Source organism: Mustela nigripes, chromosome 3 (genome assembly GCF_022355385.1).
Source record: "Mustela nigripes isolate SB6536 chromosome 3, MUSNIG.SB6536, whole genome shotgun sequence".
Classification (NCBI taxonomy): domain Eukaryota; kingdom Metazoa; phylum Chordata; class Mammalia; order Carnivora; family Mustelidae; genus Mustela; species Mustela nigripes.
This window is the reverse complement of record NC_081559.1, coordinates 64,931,570-64,955,237: the sequence shown is the minus strand read 5'-3', so window position 1 is coordinate 64,955,237 and position 23,668 is coordinate 64,931,570. Positions and strand designations below refer to the sequence as shown.

At 39.9% G+C, this 23,668-nt stretch overlaps 1 protein-coding gene across 1 annotated transcript in view; it reads left to right on the top strand.

Moving 5' to 3' along the window:
* Positions 1 to 23,668, top strand: part of LRP2 (LDL receptor related protein 2) — a 201,086-nt gene that overhangs the window by 23,538 nt on the left and 153,880 nt on the right. The window contains exons 2-3 of the mRNA XM_059394122.1: positions 14,613 to 14,726; positions 16,922 to 17,044. Of these exons, the coding sequence (XP_059250105.1) occupies positions 14,613 to 14,726; positions 16,922 to 17,044 (237 nt within the window). The remainder of the gene's footprint in view (positions 1 to 14,612; positions 14,727 to 16,921; positions 17,045 to 23,668) is intronic.

The window sequence follows — 23,668 nt, the reverse complement described above, 5'->3', positions numbered from 1 at the left end:
CTGCGGAGCAAGGAGCCCGATGTGGGACTCGATCCCAGGACGCTGGGATCATGACCTGAGCCGAAGGCAGCTGCTTAACCAACTGAGCCACCCAGGCGTCCCAGGACCTTTTTCTTTAGCCAGAGTAGTTGAAGACACATTTACTGATGCAAAGATGTCACCAAATTCTCCTGGGAAGCCCTTTGACTGTATTTTAACTGGCTTGTGCATTTATGGAGAAATGCTGTCTCACTGCTGAGAATTTTGGCACCAGCAAAGATGGCGGCGGACACGTACCACCACCTGTGTGGTACGATATTAGGAGCCCTGATAAGATACTTTATCCTCCAAAAATCTGCCCCACCAAGCTGGTGAGGAAGGTATTTGTGCATTAGAAAATACTTAAAATGCCACAATTAGAAAATTCATTCCTTCGAGGGCTTCCTACTTTCTGCTGAGAGTGCAAATACCCACGGAAGGGCTTTAAAAATCACTTAAACTTTGCTGTTAATAAGTCACTGGGAGCAGATTTTGGGGTCAGGGTCGAGAACCATGAAAGCTCTAGCCATGTTATGGGAACCCAAGGGACGGAGAAGGAAAGGATTTCTAGAACAAGAGTGCGGGAAATGAAGCAGAGGTTGGGCCATTGAGTTAGATAAGGCCCTAATTGCCTCATTCCTGGACTATCAGAAGAGCCTTTCAAGTTTAAGTTGCTTTTCCCCCTTTGTAACTTTACCCACTGAGTTTAGTGAAGTGTTGAATGCCCTTAGTAAACAGTGAACAGAACCCTGCACGGGGAAGAACTGGCTTTGCCTCGTTTCTGGCTGGAGATGGGATGGCTGTTTTGGTTTGCTTGAAGAGAGCCAAATTGTTGTGGGCTTGTCTTTAGTGTGGTGTCCCGACAGCTGTTAAGTTGACTCCTTAAGAGCACGCAGATTCTGTGAGGTGGAGGGTACTTAGGAAGGTGATAAGGTCTGAGGGAAGCCTAAGGCTGGGGTCATGACACCACGATATTTTATTCTTTTTTTTTTTTTTGGAAGGGTCAGATACTTAGGTTTACATAAAGCCCTTCCCATTGAACTGGAAGGTAACAACTTTATCATCTTAAGTTTTCTGTGAATGCAATATAAAGGCACAAATTATTTTAGTCAGTGTGTTTGCATTTTGAAGCATTTCTCTATTATACAGGAGAAAGTCTAGAGAACTAGGATAATGAGTATTTCAATACTTTTAAGAAAAATTTAAAAGATCTTTCTTTCAAATTTAGGACGTAGAAAATTTCTGAACCTTCTTAATGGAAAGCTTTTTAGTTTAGTTTCAGTTGGTTAAAATCCTGAATTTATTTACATCTTCCATTTCTTTATGTCCACATATAGATGCAAAAACTGAGGTCAGTAGGAAAGTTGTATGACTGACTCTAAAAAGATAGTTCAGGGGCGCCTGGGTGGCTCAGTGGGTTGGAGCCTCTGCCTTCGGCTCGGGTCATGGTTCCGGGGTCCTGGGATGGAGCCTCTCTGCTCAGTGGGGAGCCTGCTTCCTCCTCTTTCCCTGCCTGCCTCTCTGCCTACTTGTGATCTCTGTCTGTCAAATAAATAATAAAAAAAAAGATAGTTCAATGTGTAGTACAATGATTCAAGGTCCACTGTGTGGAAGCCTTTATATTTATCATCTAGTGGGTTTATATGTATGTGTTTGTGTGTTGAGATTATAACCTTAATAGTATTCCACATACAAATTCCAGAGACTCACCGGAACCAGTGATTTTATAATAGAAGAAATAATAAAAAACGTTCATTGTTGGAAAATAGAAAGATGCATAAAGAGAATCAGTGGCAGGCTTGGTTTTGGGTCTACCTTGACCTTTATTTCCTAGAATAAATCTTGATTTTCAGTCTTGTCCTTGACTCCAGACTGGGCCAGTGGATATTTGTTCTTGTGCAGGAAGCCAGGCAACCACTGTCCAGCCTTGCTCTCAGTGCTGAGCTTCCTACAAGCAAGGTGGGTCAGGGTTTGGAATGTTTCTCTCCATCAGAACAAACAGCTCTTATCTGGTGGAGGTATTGATCCCCGAGTATTTTATTGCTTAGACTTTTAGAATGTTCAAGTTGGATGATGGGTCAGAGTACCCAAGGGGGAACCAGCCCTCATGGAAGGACTGCTGTACCTCTAGCATTGTGCTGGTGGTTTACAGGGATGTCTGTAGTCCTCACCAGAACCTGATTTGCAGGTAAGAAATTTTGCAGGTAAAGGAACTGTGTATCAGAGAGTTTAAATCAAGTCCACCAAGCTCCGCCAGTTAAGCAACAAATATTTATTGAGTGAAGAGTCAATAGTCAATGAGACAAATAGTTCCTACCCTCACAGAACTTAGAGTGATGTGAATACAGTCAGTACTATTGCAAGGGTTGACACCCATGTGTGTCTCTTGGCTCTTAATCTAGTATTTTCTTTATTAATACCTTATTTTAGCTCTTTCTGGTAAAATCTGAATTTCTTATTAAATTTAATTAAAATATTTTTTAATTATCTTAGTATCTTAGGACTCATTCTGTATATCGGCTCATTCATTCATTGCCTCAGGACTGTAACCATAGATACCCGATTTCTAGAATTGAGACAGACAACTAAAAACTGTTAACTATTATTATTATTTTTTACCAAATCCCTAATACCAGTTTATTTTTTTGTGATTAATATAGACAAAATTCCAATAAGTGATGGATTTAATTACTTGTGTGTCAGTAAAGGTTTTGTTGTATATATTCTCTAGTGTAGCTTATTACTGGAACCATTACTTTTTTCCAGCATTAAAATTCTAAGATTTTATTTTAATGCATAGTTAAAAATTTATAATGACAGTAGCCTTTTTTTTTTTTAACTGTCATTACTTAACAGTATTTATCATACAGATTAGGTAAAATCTTAGGAAATAGCTCCACATTGTTTTTCCTGCTTCTGACAAACATCACAGATGGACTTAAGCTGCTCTTAATATTATTTAAGCTACTCTTAATATTAGGACATTATAAATTCACCATATGTAATCAGAAACCCAGACACCATTTTATTACACACGAGTATCAGTTGGAGACAATATAATAATGCTGATTCTGTGTCAATAAGCTATTGAGTTGTTTCAAGTCATCATAATCACATAATAACACAAAGTGATGACATTTATAGAGCCTGGAAGTGATTTGGAGATCTGTCAATGCTCCTTGAGCCCAGGCATGACAAACTAGGGCCAGGAGACTGCTAGCATAACAGATAACCTGCTAGTGAGGCATGTCTTCAAGTTCTTTTTGCTCAGTCTTTAAGATCAGTATAGCAGAGGAGACAGGATATTTAGTTCATTCAAACATGCAAGTCTTGGGGCACCTGGGTGGCTCAGTGGGTTAAGTCTCTGCCTTTGGCTCAGGTCATGATCTCAGGGTCCTGGGTCCTGGGTCCTGGGATCCCAGGGTCCTGGGATCAAGCCCTGCGTCGGGCTCTCTGCTTGGCAGGGAGCCTGCTCTCCCCTCCCCCCCACGTCTGCCTCTCTGCCTACTTGTGATCTCTTTCTGTCAAATAAATAAATAAGATCTTTAAAAACAACAACAACAACATGAAAGAAAGTCTTTGCAAATGTAATGGATCCTATTTTATAGATTGCCAAGTTAACAAACTCAGCTCTACCTTTGACTCTGTGTAGGGAGACCGAAATCATGGTTCTGTTGTATTAGCAAATCTTATAATAAAAATTACAAATTTTGATTTGTGGAATCAGATGTTCTTGTTTTTAGCCTTTTTTGGGGTAAGTGGTGCGGAGTACTTTTTTCGCTTCAGAGTAGTGCTGGATGTAAATGTAATGTTTTATATAACGTGGGGTCCCATCCTTTACTGACTAAACAGAGAATGACCCAAACATACACATAGGCTCCCAAGGATTTGGGGTTGACTTTGAATCTTTCTGGTCTCTCATGCCAGGTCAATAAGGGAGATGATTGTTGAATTGTTAATTAGATCAGAAGAAACAGTGATAAATAGCGGGATCCATTATCAAAGTCCACAAATCATCAAGATTTCAAGCCTTTATCATTTTTTGGAAATCATCTTGGATTTACCCATGTATTATTCTAATGCCTCACATATTGTTTATTTATTGAGCAGCATCTGGGTACTAGCAGGTACTTTACTGCGCATTAGGATTACCGAGGTATTTATTCCTTCCACTAGAAACTCACAGTTTAAAATAAGGGCTCTGTTGATGGTAGAATCTTTTATTTATTTAGTTTTTAAAGATTTATTTATTTATTTGACAGAGAGATCACAAGTTAGGCAGAGAGGCAGGCAGAGACAGAGGAGGAAGCAGGCTCCCAGCCGAGCAGAGAGCCCGGTGTGGGGCTCTATCCCAGGACCCTGAGATCATGACCTGAGCCGAAAGCAGAGTCTCAAACCACTGAGCCACACCCAGGCGCCCTGACGGTAGAATCGTCATCGAATCCTGCCACCTTGCCATCACTCTTCTTTTGGTCACTTAATCTCATCTACTTCTGTTTAATTTTCGTGTATCAGGTTATGGTGGGAGGATTTTGAACATCTGCTTATAAACTTCTTTCTGAGCTATAACTTGTGATTAGAAAGGGAAAAAAAACAAAAATATTGTGTAAAACCAATTAAAAATATGTTTTTATTAAAAATATTAACTTCAGTTTAGCAGATGATTAATTAACAGCACTTCTTGCCCAAGAACAGGCTTTTAAATTAATTGGTAGAATTATTTTTACATTCTTGATTTTCACTATTTAAGAGTTTAAGAAAATTCTTTTTGTCAGAGATCATACATGCCCATAGCTACGTCATCCCTTTGTGTACCTCAACTGGTCTCCTAACACATGAACTGTGATGAAAGTCAGTGTTTGTGTAAGTAACAATGTAATGAGCCTTATAGAAGCATCAACATTCCAGATCATAGTTGTCAACATACTTGCTTATTGACCTGGAAACATTGGTTACTTCAGAGTAACCTTTATATAAACTGATCTTTGCTTTCTGAAAGTTTACACATTTAGAATGAGAGGTAATTTAGGTCCTAGCATGAAATTTGTGACCTATAAATCCACTTAGCAATCATGTACTAGTCCAGTCGGGGTTTGGGCCATAACTAAATAAGAACGAGTTACCATTTTGTATCAAATTGAGATTAGGGTGCAAGATGCTAGGTCTTGTTAAGTTCAGTGACTGGACACTGTTTTTTTTTTTTTTTTTTAATATTTTATTTATTTATTTGACAGAGATCACAAGTAGGCAGAGAGACAGGCAGAGAGAGAGGAAGGGAAGCTGGCTCTCTGCTGATCAGAGAGCTGGATGCGGGATTCGATCCCGAGAACCTGAGATCATGACCTGAGCCGAAGGCAGAGGCTTTAACCCACTGAGCCACCCAGGCACCCCTGGACACTGATTGTTAACCTTAACACCTCCCCTTGATGTTCCTAAGGAACATGGAATAAGGGAGGAGGAGTAGAGTAAGGCGTTGGTATGATTCAGTCAAGACTGATGTAATTGTTACAACTGATTCAGTCTGTGACTTAGAGAATCACCAGTTGAGAATCAGTTTCTCCTTCTGCTGCTAATTGTCACAATTTCCAGTATCAAATGCCATTGTTCATTTGATAACCTGGTGATCTCATCTGCTTGTTAAAATGATCCAGTGGACATCGATGTTTGCGGCTTTAACACATATGTATCAATCTGATTTATGGTTCAACACTTGGGCCTAATGAATCAGAAAAACCCGGATTCCCTGATACGATGCTGTCTGTAAACACTGCGTTTGGGTTGAGAGCAGGTCTGTCGCACCTTTTATAAGTCTTAGGCGGGAAAGCTGCCTGCTCGCACATGTGCGTAGTCCCTTAACTTCTCACAAGGGCTTGTTTTCTTTCTTAGTGTTTGATTCCATTCAGCCAATTTCCAGTAATTTACATTTGCTAGTCGTGAAGCCATATAGGAGTACTTTGGGCTGTTGGGGTTGGAAATCAGTGCTTAAATCAGGGTGATTTATAGTTTTTGTACAAGGCCTGTTAAATTATTAAGTGCTGAAAGGTGTTTTACTCTTTTCTTATGTATAGTTTGATTCATTAGTTCCTTATTTACCCGAGAGCAGGTGACTTAAATTTTCTTCTGTTTGGATAGTGTTCTTGATAGCGTCCTGTAAGTGTTGCTCTTTGGCCAGTAAAGAGGTAGATAACCAGTCAGGCCCTTCGGAGGGAGTGGGGATGAAGGTCTTGGGCTTAGTTTTCCTCCACGTGGAGGAGTCGTCCCTCCACAGCAACCTCAGTGTCTTAGCTGATAGAGAAAGCACTACATGAATTATTTGGGGAAGTACAGAAAAGACTAACACAAACACAGCGTCCGGATTTTGGTACTGGCTGACAAGTTTTCATGGCTGAGTGTTCTTGGTAAAAACTTGGCAATTCTTTTGAATGTTTTAGGCATTCATGGGCTTGCCAGTTTATTTTGTAGTTAGCAATTTTAAGTGTGTGTGGCAGGGGTTGGGAGAGGACAATGGAAGAAATTATTTCTTGTTATGATCAGTGTACCGGTGGGAAGAGTTTGCCCCATAAAGCAGGTGGGTCAGTGACTTTGTTTTTCATGACCATGATCCTTTTACATTAATGAACTGCTTCAGGCTTTCAGATTTTTGGCTTGGTTTTTTTTTTTTTTTTTTTCTGTGGGACTCCCCCTCCACCCCTGAAGGGTAAGCCTGTGGACGCATTGTGGAGCATTCCAGGGGGAAGCAGGCCTCCCTGGAACTGAGATTCTTTATCACACTCCCAGGGGAGTTCGTTTCAAGTTGGTGGTACTAGGAGCTGCGGCATGATATTGCCCAATCCCAGGCTCCCTTATTGCTGGGTGGGAGGGAGTGGGATTGCTGTTTAAGAAATTTTTATTATCTTTAGGAGGGAAGAATTTATTATAGGGGTTTTCTTAGAAGATCTCTTTCATGTGGGTTAAGATGTTTTGAGCTCTGAATCTCCAAGCTGCTTACAGATTCTAAGTTGTTCTCAACCGGGGGTGGTACCACCACTCTCCAGGGATGTTTGGACACGTGTGTGGCTGTTCTCTGCTGTCACAGTGTCCCAGGCAAGGGCACTACTGCCATTCCACATATGGGGGCCAGAGATGCTATACATCCTGCTTTGCCCAGGGCAGTTAAGTTACTCTAAATGCCAGCTGTGTCCTCTCCAGACCCCCCGAGAAGTCTGGTTTTATTTGTAAGCCTTTGCAGTGCTGATCCAGAGTCTGGTTGTCAGGACAGGAGGGGCTCAGTGAAAATGAAGTGGAACGTGAGAGACCAGGGGGAAGGAGAAGAAGCCAGGTCGCTCGTGTTTACGTGAAAATGGGGAATTGTTAGAACAGGTGGAAACAATTTCCCACTTCTCAGATTGAGAGGCTACTCTGATGGCATGTCACATTATTCTGCAGGCTTTCGGTCATTGAAAAGGAACTTTTTTTTTTTTTGAGGATTTTATTTATATGATAGAGATCACAAGTAGGCAGAGAGGCAGGCAGAGAGAGACGAGGAAGCAGGCTCCCCACTGAGCAGAGAGCCCCATGCGGGGCTTGATCCCAGGACCCTGAGATCATGACCCGAGCTGAAGGCAGAGGCTTTAACCCACTGAGCCACCCAAGCGCCCTGAAAAGGAACTTTTTAAAAATTATGCAGCAGTTTTTAAGATCAGCTGTCTTGGAGGCTGACTGATTTCTTTAGGCTGGCTGCTCAGAAATATTCAGCTTGGTGGGGAAAGGACACTAGGGTACCTTGGGTGTACCTGTAGAACCTGCTGGTCATTTGTCATGCAAGTGGACTAGGCCTGGGACCACTGGAGGGACTGCAAGATGAGACCCGTCATTGCTAGCAGCTTTTTTTTTTTTTCTCTAAGACTGATTTATTTATTGGAGAGCGTGCATGTGAGCAGGGAGAGGGGTAGAAAGAGAGGGAGAGAATCTGAAGCAGACTCCCTGCTTAGCAGAGAGCTGGTCACCGGACTTGACGTGAGGCTTGATCTGATGACCCTGAGATCGTGACCTTGAGATGGTAACCTGAGCCAGAATCAAATCAAGAGTCAGAAGCTTAACCAACTGAGCCACCCAGGTGCCCCATCTGGTAGCAACCTCTTAGTGAATCACTGACCAGCTTACTCAACTGAGCTCATTCATACTATGTGTACAGACTCAGTTTCTCGGGAATGAAGTGGAGCCCCAAGCCGTTTTCATGACCAGAGTTTGTATCCTCAGGCTTAACGTTTACCCAGAGCCACTGGTGAACTCTAAGCTTTCTTAGAGTCAACCCATTCTTTTGCTTCATATTTATGGTACTTTATTCTCCATCTCTCCAACCAGGTCCTCCACTCACAAAAGGTTCCTTGCACTTGTCCTGCAGAGGCCTGCCCCTTAGGCCCTCACCTATGCTGGGCTTTTCTCAAATTGTTCCGACCCTAAACAAAGCGCTGGTCCCTCTTCTTTGCTTATCCTGCTCATCCACAATGGCCCAGTGCGGTTTTACCCTCCATCCGGAGCCTTCTCTAATTACTCCAGCTTGTGATGGTAGTTTTTTTTCTCCTTGAGACCAGTTGATTCTTTCTGTCTGTGCTGCTTATTTGGAACCAAATCATCTATAATCTTATGGCACGGCTTCAGAGCCTGACTACCAAGGTCTGAATCCCTATTCCTCTGCTTACTAGTTAGTTGAGAGATTTGGTCAAGCCTCAGGCTCCTCATCTGTGAAATGGGGCTATTAATACTAGTCCACAGAGTTGTGGGATTATAATGAAGAAATTTTTGAAAACACTTAAAATACATGGCTAACTTATATAATAACTTCCGTCCTCAATAAATTTGTAAGCTCTGTTAAAAAAAAAAAAAAAAAGGACCATATCTTTCTTTGTTTCTTCCACAGGCCCTAGAACCATGTTTTGCTCATAGTAGGTATACATGTTTTTCTATGGCTTTAGTGAATCTGACATCATATGCTTTCGTTTTTTTTTTTTAAGCTGCACTTAAGTGATGTGTGTACATGATCACTCATCAAGTGGCTTCGTGAGTTTTGCTTCAAAGTCCTTGAATTCTTGAAATGTGTCCTTAATGTTGGTTTGCTCTAATCAGACATCAGGGCTCTGAGATAATAATTTGGGGAAAAACAGTCAACTCAGTGGTTTGTAAACTGGCTTAAAGAAAAAGAAAAAAAGAACTCTGGCCTCCTGTGTGACAATCTTTTAGGAAAACCGGGCAGCTAGAATGATGTGCAGAAAGAGAGGTTTGCTGCATATGTCTTGCTTGGGTTCCATCAGTTGGTCTTGCCGCCCATCAGTCTGGTTGATACTACACAGAACAGGGTCTTCCGTACCATTCGTTACGCTTGGCTATCATGACTGCAGTGTGAAGTTTGGGAAAAAAGCAAGTGACTCTCAGTCTTTGAAGGGAAAAAGGCATTGTGGGTATGGATAAGGTGTGAGAATTGTACGGAATCTTCACCCAACTTATAAACATCAAAAGTATGTCAAGGCAATAAAAATCAAGTACAGAAAAATTGAAGTAAGAATTACGGATGAATTAAGGAATTGCCTCTTGCATTTGCTTCTTTGAGCTCAGTGAAGGTAGGACTATTAAAATGTCATGTAATTGAACATGACACATCTTAAAAAAGGCACATGCGCTCCTCAGGTAGACCAACTGTCTGGAAGGACCAGCACATGTTAAGAGGATCTAATGGGAAAATAGGATTTGCCATAGAAATTACCTTACTCTGTTAACTTTGGACAATGTTTCATTGACTATGACTTGCCTTTCCCTTTAGAGAAAAGAATTTATGAGAGAAGAAAAGAAACTCAGCTAGAAAAGGGTAAAAGAATCAAACCTTTCACTATGACCCAATATTTTTCTTTTTCTTTTTTAAACTTTTGGGGCATTCCTTTTTCAAAGTAATTTCAAATTATTCCAGATTTTATTTTCCTTTCTGTGGATTTAAGATAGCAAACAAAGTCTTAATAAAGTATTACTGTTTGCCTTGACGGTTTTATCTATGTAATGGTTTTATCTATATAATGATACCAAGAGGCTGAATTTTATGAAGAGAAATTTTCATTATCTGATGAATATGTGTTGACTATCCGCATGTGCCTAGCACTGTGCTATGGGCTATGAAGAATACAGAAGTAGTGTACTTAATTCAGTACTGTTACCTGCACTGGACAAATGAATGACTTCCTCCTTCCTCTAGGCATTAATGGTTTTCTTTAATATCTTAACACATTCTTAGATCAGGAAGCTTGGGATATGCTATTTATGCTAGGATTACTCTCGTTTTTCTCCATTTTGGGGCTTTAATATGTTTGGAAAACAAGTTTATTCCTGTGTCTAGTATAATTTTTCTTGAAGATTGAACCTCTTTTTTTTTTTTTTTTAAATTTCCCTGGGTTGCTTTTGATTGCAGCAAATTTTCCTAAGCCCAAGAATTATTATGTGCAATCTTAGTTGCCAGGTAGACTACTCTTCTCCAACTGAATTATATGAGCATATGGGATGAGATGGATTCCACACCAGCCAAGTTCATGAATTCAGTTAATGTGGATAGCATCTTTGGAAAATATTTTTACATTTATTCTTGAGCTTGGTGAAATCCTTTCTTTTTCTTTCTCTTTTTGTTTCTTTGGTGTAAGGGGACACAGAGCAGTGGTCATTACAGCACAGATACCAGAACTAGAACTGTTAGGTCCAAAGCTTGGCTGTGCATGTTTGCTGTTTGATCTTGGGCAAGTTACTGAACTGCTCTGTGTCTCAGGTTCTTTGTGTGTATAGTGTTCATAATAATGACATCTATCTCATAGGGTTTTTGTGGAAGTCAAATGACTTGAAGTTTTCCAGGTGCTTAGAATGGTGCATGCCATTTATGTGCCCCATGAGTATTCTTCATCTTTGTACCATCTGTTTTGATTCTTAGAAAAGGCCAGGGCTGGTGCTGGGGAAGTAGGGTGTTCATTTGTCTTAATGGTTTCTTGTCAATGCCTTCCTGGTTCTTAACAATATATACATATTAGGGTGGGGGTTGTGAAGAGGGGGAGAGAGAGGGAGAGAGAGAGAGAGGAGAGCCAGAGGTAGAGAGAGAATCTTAAGCAAGCTCCACTCCCAGCATGTAGCCAGATGCAAGGCTTGATCTCACAACCGTGAGATCATGACCCAAGCTGAAATCAAGAGCTGGACGCTTAACTGAGCCACCCAGGCACCCCTTACTTAACAAAAGATTTTTTTTTTTTTTAAAGATTTTATTTATTTATTTGTCAGAGAGAGAGAGCAAGAGCGAGCACAGGCAGAGAGGCAGGCAGAGTCAGAGGGAGAAGCAGGCTCCCTGCGGAGCAAGGAGCCCGATGTGGGACTCGATCCCAGGACGCTGGGATCATGACCTGAGCTGAAGGCAGCTGCTTAACCAACTGAGCCACTCAGGCGTCCCAACAAAAGATTTTTTATTTCAGTGTGGATTATGATGTTTTCCTCCTTGGCTCTTACTAGAGGGAAACTATTTTAAAGTTCTGAAAGTTATTCTTTGCAAAATTACCTCTAGGTTAAAACTGGATGGATTGGATATAGATGTTTAGAGAACACTTGTTGAAAAACAATTTTCATTTTGCTCTATTTAGATTTTTTATTTTCCTCCATAAACTGTTTAGCTCCAGTGTGTGAATCCCTTTCCCTGCTTTTTTGGATTTCAAATTATTAAACTGTAAGGAGTAGATAGCTTTGGTGGGGTTAGGAATAAAGGCTACTTATTTAAAGCAAAACAAAACAAATACGGGGCATACAGATCAAGTGAAATCAGGGCCACCTGCAATTATTATCAGACCTGACCCAGAGCTTTTCACTAGTAATTTGCTTTTAAATAGCACATACTCCCTTTGTAATAAAATGAATGACAGGCTTCTGACACAAGTGGAGCATTTTGCTTGATTGCTGGGAGGCCACCCAGCAATGATGAAGCATTGGTTTGTTTTTTCTGGAGAGGTATTTCCAAACAATAGTCATTTGGGAGTTATAACAGGCGTGGAAGGGAATATTGAAAAGGTGAATTTGACAGATGAATTATCATGGATCTGTTGATAAATTGAGTAAATCCAGCTTGATATATTACTGTAGATAATTGATTTGGGAGATGAAATGTGAAAAAACACTAACGAGGAAGAGTTAATTAAAAAATTTCCCCCATCAACTTTATTTTTTTATGTGTTTTATGTAATTGGCTTTGAAGTGATGTAAAAAATGACTTCTGGGTATCAATTTTGTGTTCTTTTTATGATGTGTTTAACTTCATACTTTAGGAAAAATAAAATCTGACTTGTAATAAAAGTTGCTTAAGAATTGTATTTATTTTATAACAGGCAATAGATTGTTTTGAGAAGTTATTTTCTTCTCTCTACTCAGTTTCTAAGTTTATGTTTTTCTTTTTTTCATAGCAATATGAAACTTTTTGTAAGTAGACTGACCTTTAGATTGGTACAGTTTTTCAGCCAGATATTATTTGATACTAAGGGAGACAAATGTACTGAACTTACAAATGTATTACGTTGAATTACTAACAATAGACCTAATTGATAAAAATGATTTAATATATGTTGTGTTAATAGCTAAACCTCCAAAGCCCCTAATCTCCCATGGAAATATTGCTTTGTAGAACAAAATCCAATGAGAAGTTCTGGGATTCCAGAGTGAATTTGTACATTCCTTAGGGGCATTTTTGCAAGGGAGGTTGTTGTGTTTTGAAGGTAGTTGATAAGAGACCTGCACCACCAACCCCAGACCTGCACCACCAACCACCATCGTGCATTAGTCTCTACAAGGTATTTGGGTGTATGTATTCCTGTACCACTCGGTACCACCATTTAGCCACGGGAAGTTTCTGACCATTTGCAGCATACATTATAAATCAGGATGTCACTACCAGACAATCAGATTTGAACATTCCATGAACAAAGGAGCCTATATCCCCTAGGAATAGATCACTTAACTGTGTTTATGTCATGCTGTTGATATGCCTGCATTTACACAAGTCAGGATAGCACATTGTTTATTTACTTTAGGAGTAGATAATTGATTTGTCTATTTACCTAATTTTGGGTTAATTAGCCAATAACTGAAATAGGTAATTTAGCACGATTGCTTAAAATACATAGGGGAAAATAAGTGTATTCTTCCAACCCCTAGATGACTCCTCTACCACCTTGGGCTTGTGAAGGAATGATTTTGAGTCTTCTCCAAGTTGGGCTGATGTTGGCTGCTCTCTTTAAAACAATTTCCTACTTGGCACATAATACATGGGGAAGTCGCTGGTAAATATTGGGGAAACTCAGAGGATTTCCAACTCTCGAATTAGTCCTCTGGGGGACCTGGGAAAATTGCTGGATATATTGGTTGAATGAAATAAAAGTATTTAAGTTAGGTTCTCTTTCTGGTCTCACTATGGTCTCACTAGGAGATATCACTGCTACTTGGGAATGTAGTAACTTTGGGGGCCAAATTTGTACACTCTGGTTGGGTGCAGAGATTTTTCTTTTCTTTTTTTTTTTTTGGCTTTAAAATTTTTTGTTTGTTTGCAGAGATGAACTGAGAGATCTGGCGTCTTACAGAGTAGTTAAACAAAACGCCAAAATACTGGTCTAAATCTAAGAATAAAGAGCCATAATTGCTATATATTATTAAGTATTAAAAAGGCACTTAAAAAAATAAAGGTCAGGGAACTGAAAGAAATAAAAAAGCACAGTCAAGCAAATGAAAATTACTCACGATGTTATCAATCAGAGATAACCAGTTAACATTCCAGTCTTTTCCTACACTTTTTTCTCAATATGTAACTCTGTTCTAGGTAAAGTTATATATCCTCATCTTTGTTACATATTATAAATATTTATCTAAATCACTTAAAAGTACTACATAACCATTTTAATGAGTTCTTAATATGTCAAAATAAAGATACAAGAAAATTTTAATCCTTTCCTTATTATTGAACATCTAGAAAGTTTGCAACTTACTGTGATGTTGTGATTAAAAACTCCAGACATAAATCTTTGTCTAATTCACTGATTAGTTCCTTAGGAGGGGGGGAATATCTAAAAACAGAGGAACTAAAGGGGATGCCTGGGTGGCTTAGTCAGTTTAATTAAGCATCTGCCTTTGGCTCAGGTCATGATCCCAGGGTCTGGGATCAAGTCCCTCATCCAGCTCCTTGCTCAGCAAGGATCCTCCTTCTCCCTTTTCCTGCTTGTGCACTCTGTCTTTCTGATAAATAAATAAATAAATAAATACATAAAATCTTTAAAAATAAAGGGACTAAGAATAAGCAAGATATATGCTGTCAAATTTCTTTTTAGATTGATTACATCTAGGTACACTCTGTAGTCAGCTGTGTACAGAAATGACCTCTTCCCGCAGACCCTAAAATGGATAAAATAATAATCATTATAAAAACATTTTCCTGATTTTGTAAACAATTCACATTCCTTTGATGACTAATTCATTGCATAGTTTTTCATTTTATAAAACATTTGTATTTCTTTGGTTAAATATCTGTGTGGGTAAGTTTTTCAACTGGTTTTCTTTTGCTTGTGAAGTTGCAGAATGTGGAAGTGAGCATTTCCGCTGTGAAGATGGGCAGTGTATCTCTGCATCCTGGAGATGTGATGGGACCAAAGACTGCTTAGATGATTCGGATGAATTTGGCTGCCGTAAGTGAGGAGGGGCTGGGCTAAGCTCTTTTCAAATAACAGAAGTACTTCCTGGTGAATTCAGCTGTATCAAAGGCAAAGAACTGTGCCTTTAGTGATAGATAGATTTGGGACTGGGCTTAAGTCTTTTGAGATCTCTGTGGTTGAAGAGAACTGATGGCATTAAGCATTCCATTAGTTCCTTTTGAGGGAGGGGTTCAATTCACATCAGTTTCTCTCTTACCCATGACCTTGACCATGGCCATGACCATGACCATGACAGGAAACAAATTTGTGAGTAGTTTTCTGAAGCCTATAAGCCTGTTTCAGATTATTCACTCTGGAAATTTTGTGGACCAACTGTGATTTGTAATGCAAGGAGGAGTCTGGTTTTGTATAAAGGATGTAGTATAATTTAGGTAAATTGCACAAAAAGATCACAGAAGAGGCCAGTGTGATTTTAGGTTTAAAAAAATTATAGTTCTCATAACTGGAGGAAACGGACTGAGGGCTGCTGGAGGGGAGGGGGCTGGGAGAGATGGGGTAACAGGGTGATGGGCATTAAGGAGGGCATGTGATATAATAAGCACTGGGTGTTGTAGATGAATCACTGAACTCTACCTCTGAAACTAGTAATACATTATATGTTAATTAGTTGAATGTAAATAAAATAAAATCTAAGAAGAATGAAATTCATTGAACTTTTCAGAACCTCAAAAATTATAGTTAAAAGCATAGTAGTATTATAAACCCAAAGTTTAATGAAAAAAATCACTTTTTTTAAAAAAAAGATTTTATTTATTTATTTGACAGAGATCACGAGTAGGCAGAGAGGCAGGCAGAGAGAGAGAGAGAGGAGGAAGCAGGCTCCTGCTGAGCAGACAGTCCGATGCAGGACTCGATCCCAGGACCCCGAGATCATGACCTGAGCCGAAGGCAGCGGCTTAACCCACTGAGCCCCCCAGGCGCCCTGAAAAAATCACTTTTACATGTATTTCTTCATTTAGTTCTCTTAATATTCCGGGGTAGGTTTCAGATTAGGAAACAAAGGTATAGTGAAGTTAATTCATCCATTGAAGGCTTCTTTCCTGCACAAATCCCAGCCCTTAATATCTGTTGCTTTCTCAGCTTGCTGTATGTGATTAGTTGTAGTCCTGTAATTTCTTTCATTCTGATTTTGTGAAAGACAAGGGTTATCATCCAACACTCAAGAAAAAAGGTGAAAAATTTATTAGTTTTGAATTGTTGGTCATCTAGTGGACAACGGAACAAACTCTGGTGTGTCGTTTGGATCATGATGCATTTGAAAATGAGAGAAGGATGAGGAATAGGTCTGTACAGTACTTCTCAAACTTCCATGCACAAATTGAGTGCCTGGGGATCTTGTTAAAGTGCAAGTTTTGCATCCATGTTTGGAGTGGGACCCGAGAGTCTGCATTTCTACAAGCTCCCACGTGATGCTAGTGCTGCCAGTCTGTGAATCACATTTTGAGCAAGGGAATAGCTCTATTTGTAGAGACATGGTTATGTGTTATCCATTCACTTCCTCTGGGCTTCCCAGGTTCATTTTTAGGTTAAATACTAAGAGCAGAAAAGCAAGAAATGCGTATTCTGGGATAGAGGAATAAATGAATAGGTATACAAACATTACTTTAGAAATTGTTAATGTAATAACTATGTTCCGTAATAATGACCATAACAATGGTGCCAATGACAGTAGAGATAGCAACTAACATTATACTGCACTTCCACGTTTATTATTTAACTGATTTTTTATAGCAAAGAATGAGACAAATATAGTTCCCATTTTACGGTGTGTACATGGAAGCTCAAACTGCCAAAGATCATAAGGCAAGAAAATTGTAGAAATAATAATTATTCAATTCAAAACATTTCACATAATTTAACAATAACTCATGGTTAATTTTTATTTAAATTTAATATAGTTTGTCATAGCTTTGTATGGATATGTTTTGGCTTTTTGTTTTATTCTTTGTAGTTGTGTGTTGCTTTGGATTGTCAGTTTGTTGTGAGGCCATTGCTGAGATTATTTGGCATTGAATGCAAGAGTCCACAGATTCTTGCAGGGGATTGTTTATTATATATAGCAAATAGATTAAGCTGGAGTTAACATAGATTCTTTTGAAATAAACACTGCTTGTTGGTATAGTAGGGTGACTGTTTGACATAATGAGTCCTTTTCTTAATTTTTTTAGCTCCCCCTTCTTGCAAGTCGAACCAGTTCCTGTGTCAGGGTGAAGGTCTGTGCATCCCTAACCTCTGGGAGTGTGACGGTGACCAGGACTGTGAAGATGGCTCAGATGAACATCAGCATTGTCGTAAGTGTTTATAAGAGGGATTTTGTTTTGGCCTCCTAGACACCTAAAATCTAACCTGTTATAAAAGCAATAACAACGGGATGATTTAAAAATGCTGAGTTGGAATTTAATCGACAGAAGAACCTATGCTGCCGTCGCACTCAGGGTTAGAGGATACTGAAAGTCTGAATGTGCCGAGGAGTTATAAACGTACCCCAGCTGTTTGGAAATAGGATAGGTTCCCAATATATATATATTTTTAAAAACTTTATTTATTTATTTGACAGAGAGAGATTACAAGTAGACAGAGATTACAAGCTGAGCAGAGAGCTGGATGCGGGCCTCGATCCCAGGACCCTGAGATCATGACCTGAGCCGAAGGCAGTGGCTTAACCCACTGAGCCACCCAGACGCCCAGGTTCCCAATATTAAATTAAGATTGTGTTACATTCAATAAAGAGACAAAACATTTCATGGTATCTATAGGTGGGGTCTTCCTTTGTGTGGTTGGCAGTGGGATGGATCCTTTTGCTCCTGCAGTGCACTCTCCATTGAAATCTCTCCATTCTGCCTCAGTGTTAAACTATCTTCTTGGTGATCAAGTGGAAGTGGAGCTAGTACTAGGTCTGTTGGAGGCAGTGTTGGTTATTGCTTCAGGAACTGCTGGTAGAGTCTGCATAGGATGAGCCGCAACGAGAAGGAATGGTAGCCATCGGGATGACCTGGGCAGTTGCTGCATTCCGGGGCACTGAGGAGGTTTAGGGCAGCAAACTGGGAGAAACTCTTAAATTCTGATTCCTTTGGGCTCAGACTGGAAAAGGATTTGACATGGGCGTAAATAACTTGGATGAGAGAGTCATCTTGGGGAAGCATTGTGAGAAATGAGCCATGTGTATCATTCTTTTGCTTTCTCTGTTAAGGATATTTATATAATTTAAAATTATTCTGTATCAATGGGGATGTTTTTAGATGCAAAGAATTAAAAACACTACTCCAAAAAGTTAAGCAAAAGGAGAATTTATTATCTCACACAGTAAGAAGCCTAAATCTAGTGTTGTTCCAGGGTTGATTAATTCCCAGTTTCAGTAACATCAGCCAGTTTTTCTCCCACTTTTCTGCTCTGCCTTCTTCAGTCGGCTGGCTTTCTGTGATTGCGTGAAGGCTGTGGAAGTCCTGGATTTTACATCCCTCTAATTCTAATCTGAACATCTAGAAGAGAGAATATGATATCCTTCCTCCATGTATATTTTTAAATGATACTCCCCTCCCCAACAAAAAAGAAGACCCCCAAATAAAAAAAACCAAAGCCCTTTTAGAAGTCTAGGTTGGACTGAGGTGGAAATTGGAGAGAAGATAGCACTCTGTCAGGAACCACCTCAGGCTCTTGACCCCAATTGTCCTGTGAAGGAGTCCAACTCGTCATTGTGTGGTGTTTACCTTTGAGCCTACTGCACATTCTGTTACAGTACATGCACACCCCACAAAATCATGGACACTTGTTTTCACTTTGTGTTGATTTTTAAGATGTCAGCCAAGATCCTGTTGGCATTTTTATAGTAATTGCTGACAAAGATCAAAGAAGAAACATGTTTTTGATGACTGCTTCATGTGAGAACTTGTTCAGTTGTTATGTGACTAGCAGTGGAGATTCTGTCGCCTTAAGTAGGGCCTGGATACATTTATAAAAGCTTGGAATTTAGCCCAGGCCTTTGGACTCCAGCATTGAGTGTGAACTCTTTTCAGTCAGGCCGAGGGTCTTTTGAGGAAGAGACTAGAAATCCCCAAAATACCCATGAGTTCGACTTTGATTTAAACCTAAAATGAAAACTGTATGATTAAGCAGCCTGTTAGGGCTTGTCAGTAGTGGTCAGGGGGTCTTTAAGCAAAGGGATGGTGATATTTGGGACAAAATGTTGAAGGGGAAACTAGCAAATTATGTAGGGCAGTGGAGGTGACAAATGACAGTTCCGAGGAAGGCATGGGCAGGAGCTAATCAAGGCCAATCAGGAGCATGGCATGTCCAGATGAGGTCCGGTTGTGTGTCAGGATGTGAGGTAGAATGGCGAAAAGAGAGACCCGATCTGAAAGAGGGAGATGGGGCATGGTATCTCAGAAATACTGACCAGTGGAATCGAAATTGTCAGGCATAGTAGGGCAACGGAAAAAAAACCTGTGTTTGTAGGAAACAATTTTCCTACCCCCTCAGTGGTCCTCCTGGGAAGAAGGGATCATCTGCAGATAGTGAGTACTCAGTGGGAACAGGATGGGGCTAGATCGTGAATGTCAGGAGAGCAGTGACTATGCTTTATTTAGATTGCATCTTTAAGACTTGTTATTTTGTCTAGCGGATAGTAGGTTCTTGATGGGTACTGAATGAATTAATGAATGATGGGTTACTTATCGTTTGGCTAGATAGGCCATTTTGGTTCCATTTTTCTCTTGCTTCCCACACAAAGTAGGAAGAAAGCTGAACTGTAGATAGTGATACTATGTAGTGGATGACCCCTTGCTAATAATAATACTTTTCAGAGGGGATACAGATTCCTAAGTTAGGACAACTTGGAATAAAGATATTTGGGAGTAGAGATGGAGAAAACTTGATGGCAGTAATTTATAAGCAATGTTACATACCACTTTAAATGACTATGGATTTCCTGAGATAAATCTTGCATTTTTTTTTTAAAGATTTTATTTATTTATTTGACAGAGGGAGAGATCACAGTAGACAGAGACACAGGCAGAGAGGCAGGCAGAGAGAGAGAGAGGGAAGCAGGCTCCCTGCTGAGCAGAGAGCTGGATGCGGGCCTCGATCCCAGGACCCTGAGATCATGACCTGAGCTGAAGGCAGCGGCTTAACCCACTGAGCCACCCAGGTGCCCCAAATCTTGCATTTTTTAAAAGAAGATTTTGTATTTATTTGGGAGAGAGAATGAGAATGACTGTGGGAAGGGGTAGAGGGAGAAGGGCTTGATTCCAGGACCCTAGTATCGTGACCTAGCTGAAGGCACATGCTTAACTGACTGAGCCACCCAGGTGCCCCTAATTCTTGCATTTAAATTTTTTTTTTTTTTTTAATTTGACAGACAGATCACAAGCAGGCAGAGAGAGAGGTAGAAGCAGGCTCCCCGCTGAGCAGGGAGCTCGATGTGGGGCTCCATCCCAGGATGCTGGGGTCATGACCTGAGCCGAAGCCAGAGGCTTTAACCCACAGAGCCACCCAGGCGCCCCATAATTTTTGCATTTTTAATGATAGAAAATTCTTCATTAGACATCCATTAGCTACAAAATATGCCACTGCTGTATTCACTAAGGTCACTAGAGAACTCCTGATTATCAAGCAGAGTGTATACTTTTTCCTTTTTCATCATTGGATGAACTTTTCTGTTGCATTTGACTCTGGCAATCACTCTCTCCTTCTTGACACTAGTACCTTGACTGTCGAGACTCCTCACTCTCCAGTTCTTTCCTGAACTGCTTTGATCTGCTACCAAATCTGTGAGTATGGCTGTTACTTAGAGCTGTGCACTTAGCAGCTCTTCTTACTCTCCACTTTTCCAGGATAATTTCAACCAATCTTACGATTTCAGTGACTCTGGATAGGCTGATGTTACCCAAATCTATGCTTATGACCTAGATTTCTTGCCCTCACTTCAGTCTTGCATATTCTTGTATAGCTACCTGTTGGAGATCCTCAGGATTCTTCAAGTTCAAGTGTCCAAAGGAGTTAATCATCTTCTCCCCTGGCCTGGTTTTTCCTTCTATATTTTCTGGTCTACATGAATTATCTTTTCATAGAAATTAACTTCAGAAAATACAACATCAGCCTCAAACTATTAGAAGTAGGCAGATCTAAGCCATTTTCCTTGTTAATCTGGAATATTATAAAACATATTTCATAATGAAGGCATCTTATTGGAGGAAATATAAAGATGGCTGTCAGTGACATTAAAGATGTAATCAGTTAGCATGGAAAGGATATCCTAATCCCTTAGGCACCTGAGCTAGAAATTTGGAATTATTCTTCATTCTTTTACCCATATTTAGTCACCAACTCTGGCCTAACATCTCTAAAAGTTCACCTCTTTCCTATTTTTATCATTACTGCCAGCAATCTTTTTTTTTTTTTTTTTTAAAGATTTTATTTTTTTGACAGAGAGAGAGAGAGGAAACACAAGTAGAGAGAGGGAATGCTCAGCGGGGAGGCTGGTGCAGAGCTCCATCCCAGGACCCTGGGATCATGACCTGAGCCAAAGGCAGACGCTTAATGACTGAGCCACCCTGGTGCCCCATTGTCAGTTATCTCTTATCTGGGCGACTTCAACAGCCTATGCATTGGCCTCCCTGCCTCTAACCCTGTGCCTTCTCGGGTTCTCCCTGACAATGATGCTAGAAAGATTTGACTAAATCCCTAAAACATTTTTGTGTGTATCACCTCAAGAAGAAACCTCCAACTCCCTAACTTGGTTTATGGTGGCTTCTAAGCTACAGCTGGTGCTTACTTTTCCATGTCTATCACTTGGCCTTTCATGCCTTGAAATTTCCATGTGGGGTCACGTCAGTGCTCGTAGTTCCCATGGGCATGTCATGCAGTGTCCCTCTTTGAGCTCTGTGCATGCTGCCTGAATGCTCGTTGCTGGAGAGTCCTTTCCCCCTTTTGACCTAGCTAACCTAGCCGCCTCTCTTGTAGGACCCAGGTACGGTGTTACCTCTTAAAGACACTGTCCCTCTTCATGCTCTTATCTCAGAGTGAATTAGGCGCTCCTCCCTGATCCTTCTATAATTAATTCCTTGGATGCCTGTACTTCACTTTCATCATTGTTTTCTCATTAAGTCTTTGAAGTGTTTTCTAGAAAATAATGAGCTCCTTGAGGGTAGGGACTGTGCCTCATTCACCATTGTATTCCCATTGTAGGTATACTTTGTGGTGTGTAATAGGCCCTCAGTAGATGTTTATGTAACGAGTAAGTGACTCCTAGCCTCAGACTGGTTGATGGATCCATATAATTTTAATTTATCATTTCTCTATGTTTGAATGAGCTTTTATTTTTTATTTTTTTTAAAGATTTTATTTATTTATTTGATAGAGAGAAATCACAAGTAGATGGAGAGGCAGACAGAGAGAGAGAGAGAGAGGGAAGCAGGCTCCCTGCTGAGCAGAGAGCCCGATACGGGTCTCGATCCCAGGACCCTGAGACCATGAACTGAGCTGAAGGCAGCAGCTAAACCCACTGAGCCACCCAGGCACCCTTGAATGAGCTTTTATTTTTATTTTTAAAAGATTTTATTATTTATTTATCAGAGAGAGAGAGAGCACAGGCAGACAGAATGGCAGGCAGAGGCAGAGGGAGAAGCAGGCTCCCTGCTGAGCAAGGAGCCTGACGTGGGACTCGATCCCAGGATGCTGGGATCATGACCCGAGCCGAAGGCAGCTGCTTAACCAACTGAGCCACCCAGGCGTCCCATTGAATGAGCTTTTAGTTACTCCCTCCTAAACTTACCCTTTGAAAGTGTAAGCACAAAGTATAGAATTACTTTGGGCTTTAGTTTAAGAAGAAAGCCAAGAGACTTCAAATAATATTGGCACTTGATTTAGTTTTTCTTCATATTTTGTTTGAAAAGCTGTTTGGGAATAAAAAAAAGTTCTTTAATTTTATGTGGAAATTGGCAATATACACTTAAGTATTATAGGGGCATTTTATGAGGAAGTATCCATCTTTTAGCCTTACTTAGATAAAACTGCGTCTACTCGGGGCAGAATCCAGATATGTAAGTGACTTCTAGAAAAGTTGCTCCATCCTAGTTTTATTAATACAAGGTACTGGGAGAAAATACAAAGTTGCACTGTCAAAGTGTCAGAAGTTGACTAGAAAAAATCTTGTTTGCTATTAAAGAATTACATAACAATTTATAATGAACTAATTTTATTAAACAAAGAAGGAATGAAATGACACGAAAGGTATAATCAGTTAAGCGTGGGAAAGGGTGCTAATTATGGATAGTTTTTAATGTCTTACTTATCACATGGTAACCTTTATATGTTTGAATCTTCAAGTATCAACTCTAAAGCGGTGATTGATTATCCACCTGTCTTTTACAAAGGTTTTTCTTAGAGTTAGATGATGGCATACCACTTAACTCATGCTTAATTTCACCAGAAAACCAATTTTTTTTTTTCAGAAAAACAAATTTTGCTGAACTTGAGTATCATTTCTCTTTAGAAGTATAGGAAACTGTGTAAAAATTCAGGGGAAAAAAATTTTACTTCCATTTGATGATTGTAATTTTTTTTCAGTGGAACACATTTTCCCCATTCCCCAAATCCCATGATAATTCCTGCCCTGGGCTCACAGAACAGCATTCACATGATGCTTGTACACTCAATTCCTTAGATGTGATCTGTTTTATCCAGAGGCAAATTTGTTAAACTACCGATGACTTGCTTTTGCGTAGTGTGATCAACATAGGATAAAAACAGGCTAGTTAAAGTTGTTTATAGAAGTGATACACCTTCAATGTAGAAAGTACTCTAAAGACTACTAAAGTACTCTAAAGAGTACTAAAGAGATTTTTAGTACTCTAAAGAGTACTAAAGAGATTTTTAGTACTCTAAAGAGTACTAAAGAGATTTTTAGTACTCTAAAGAGT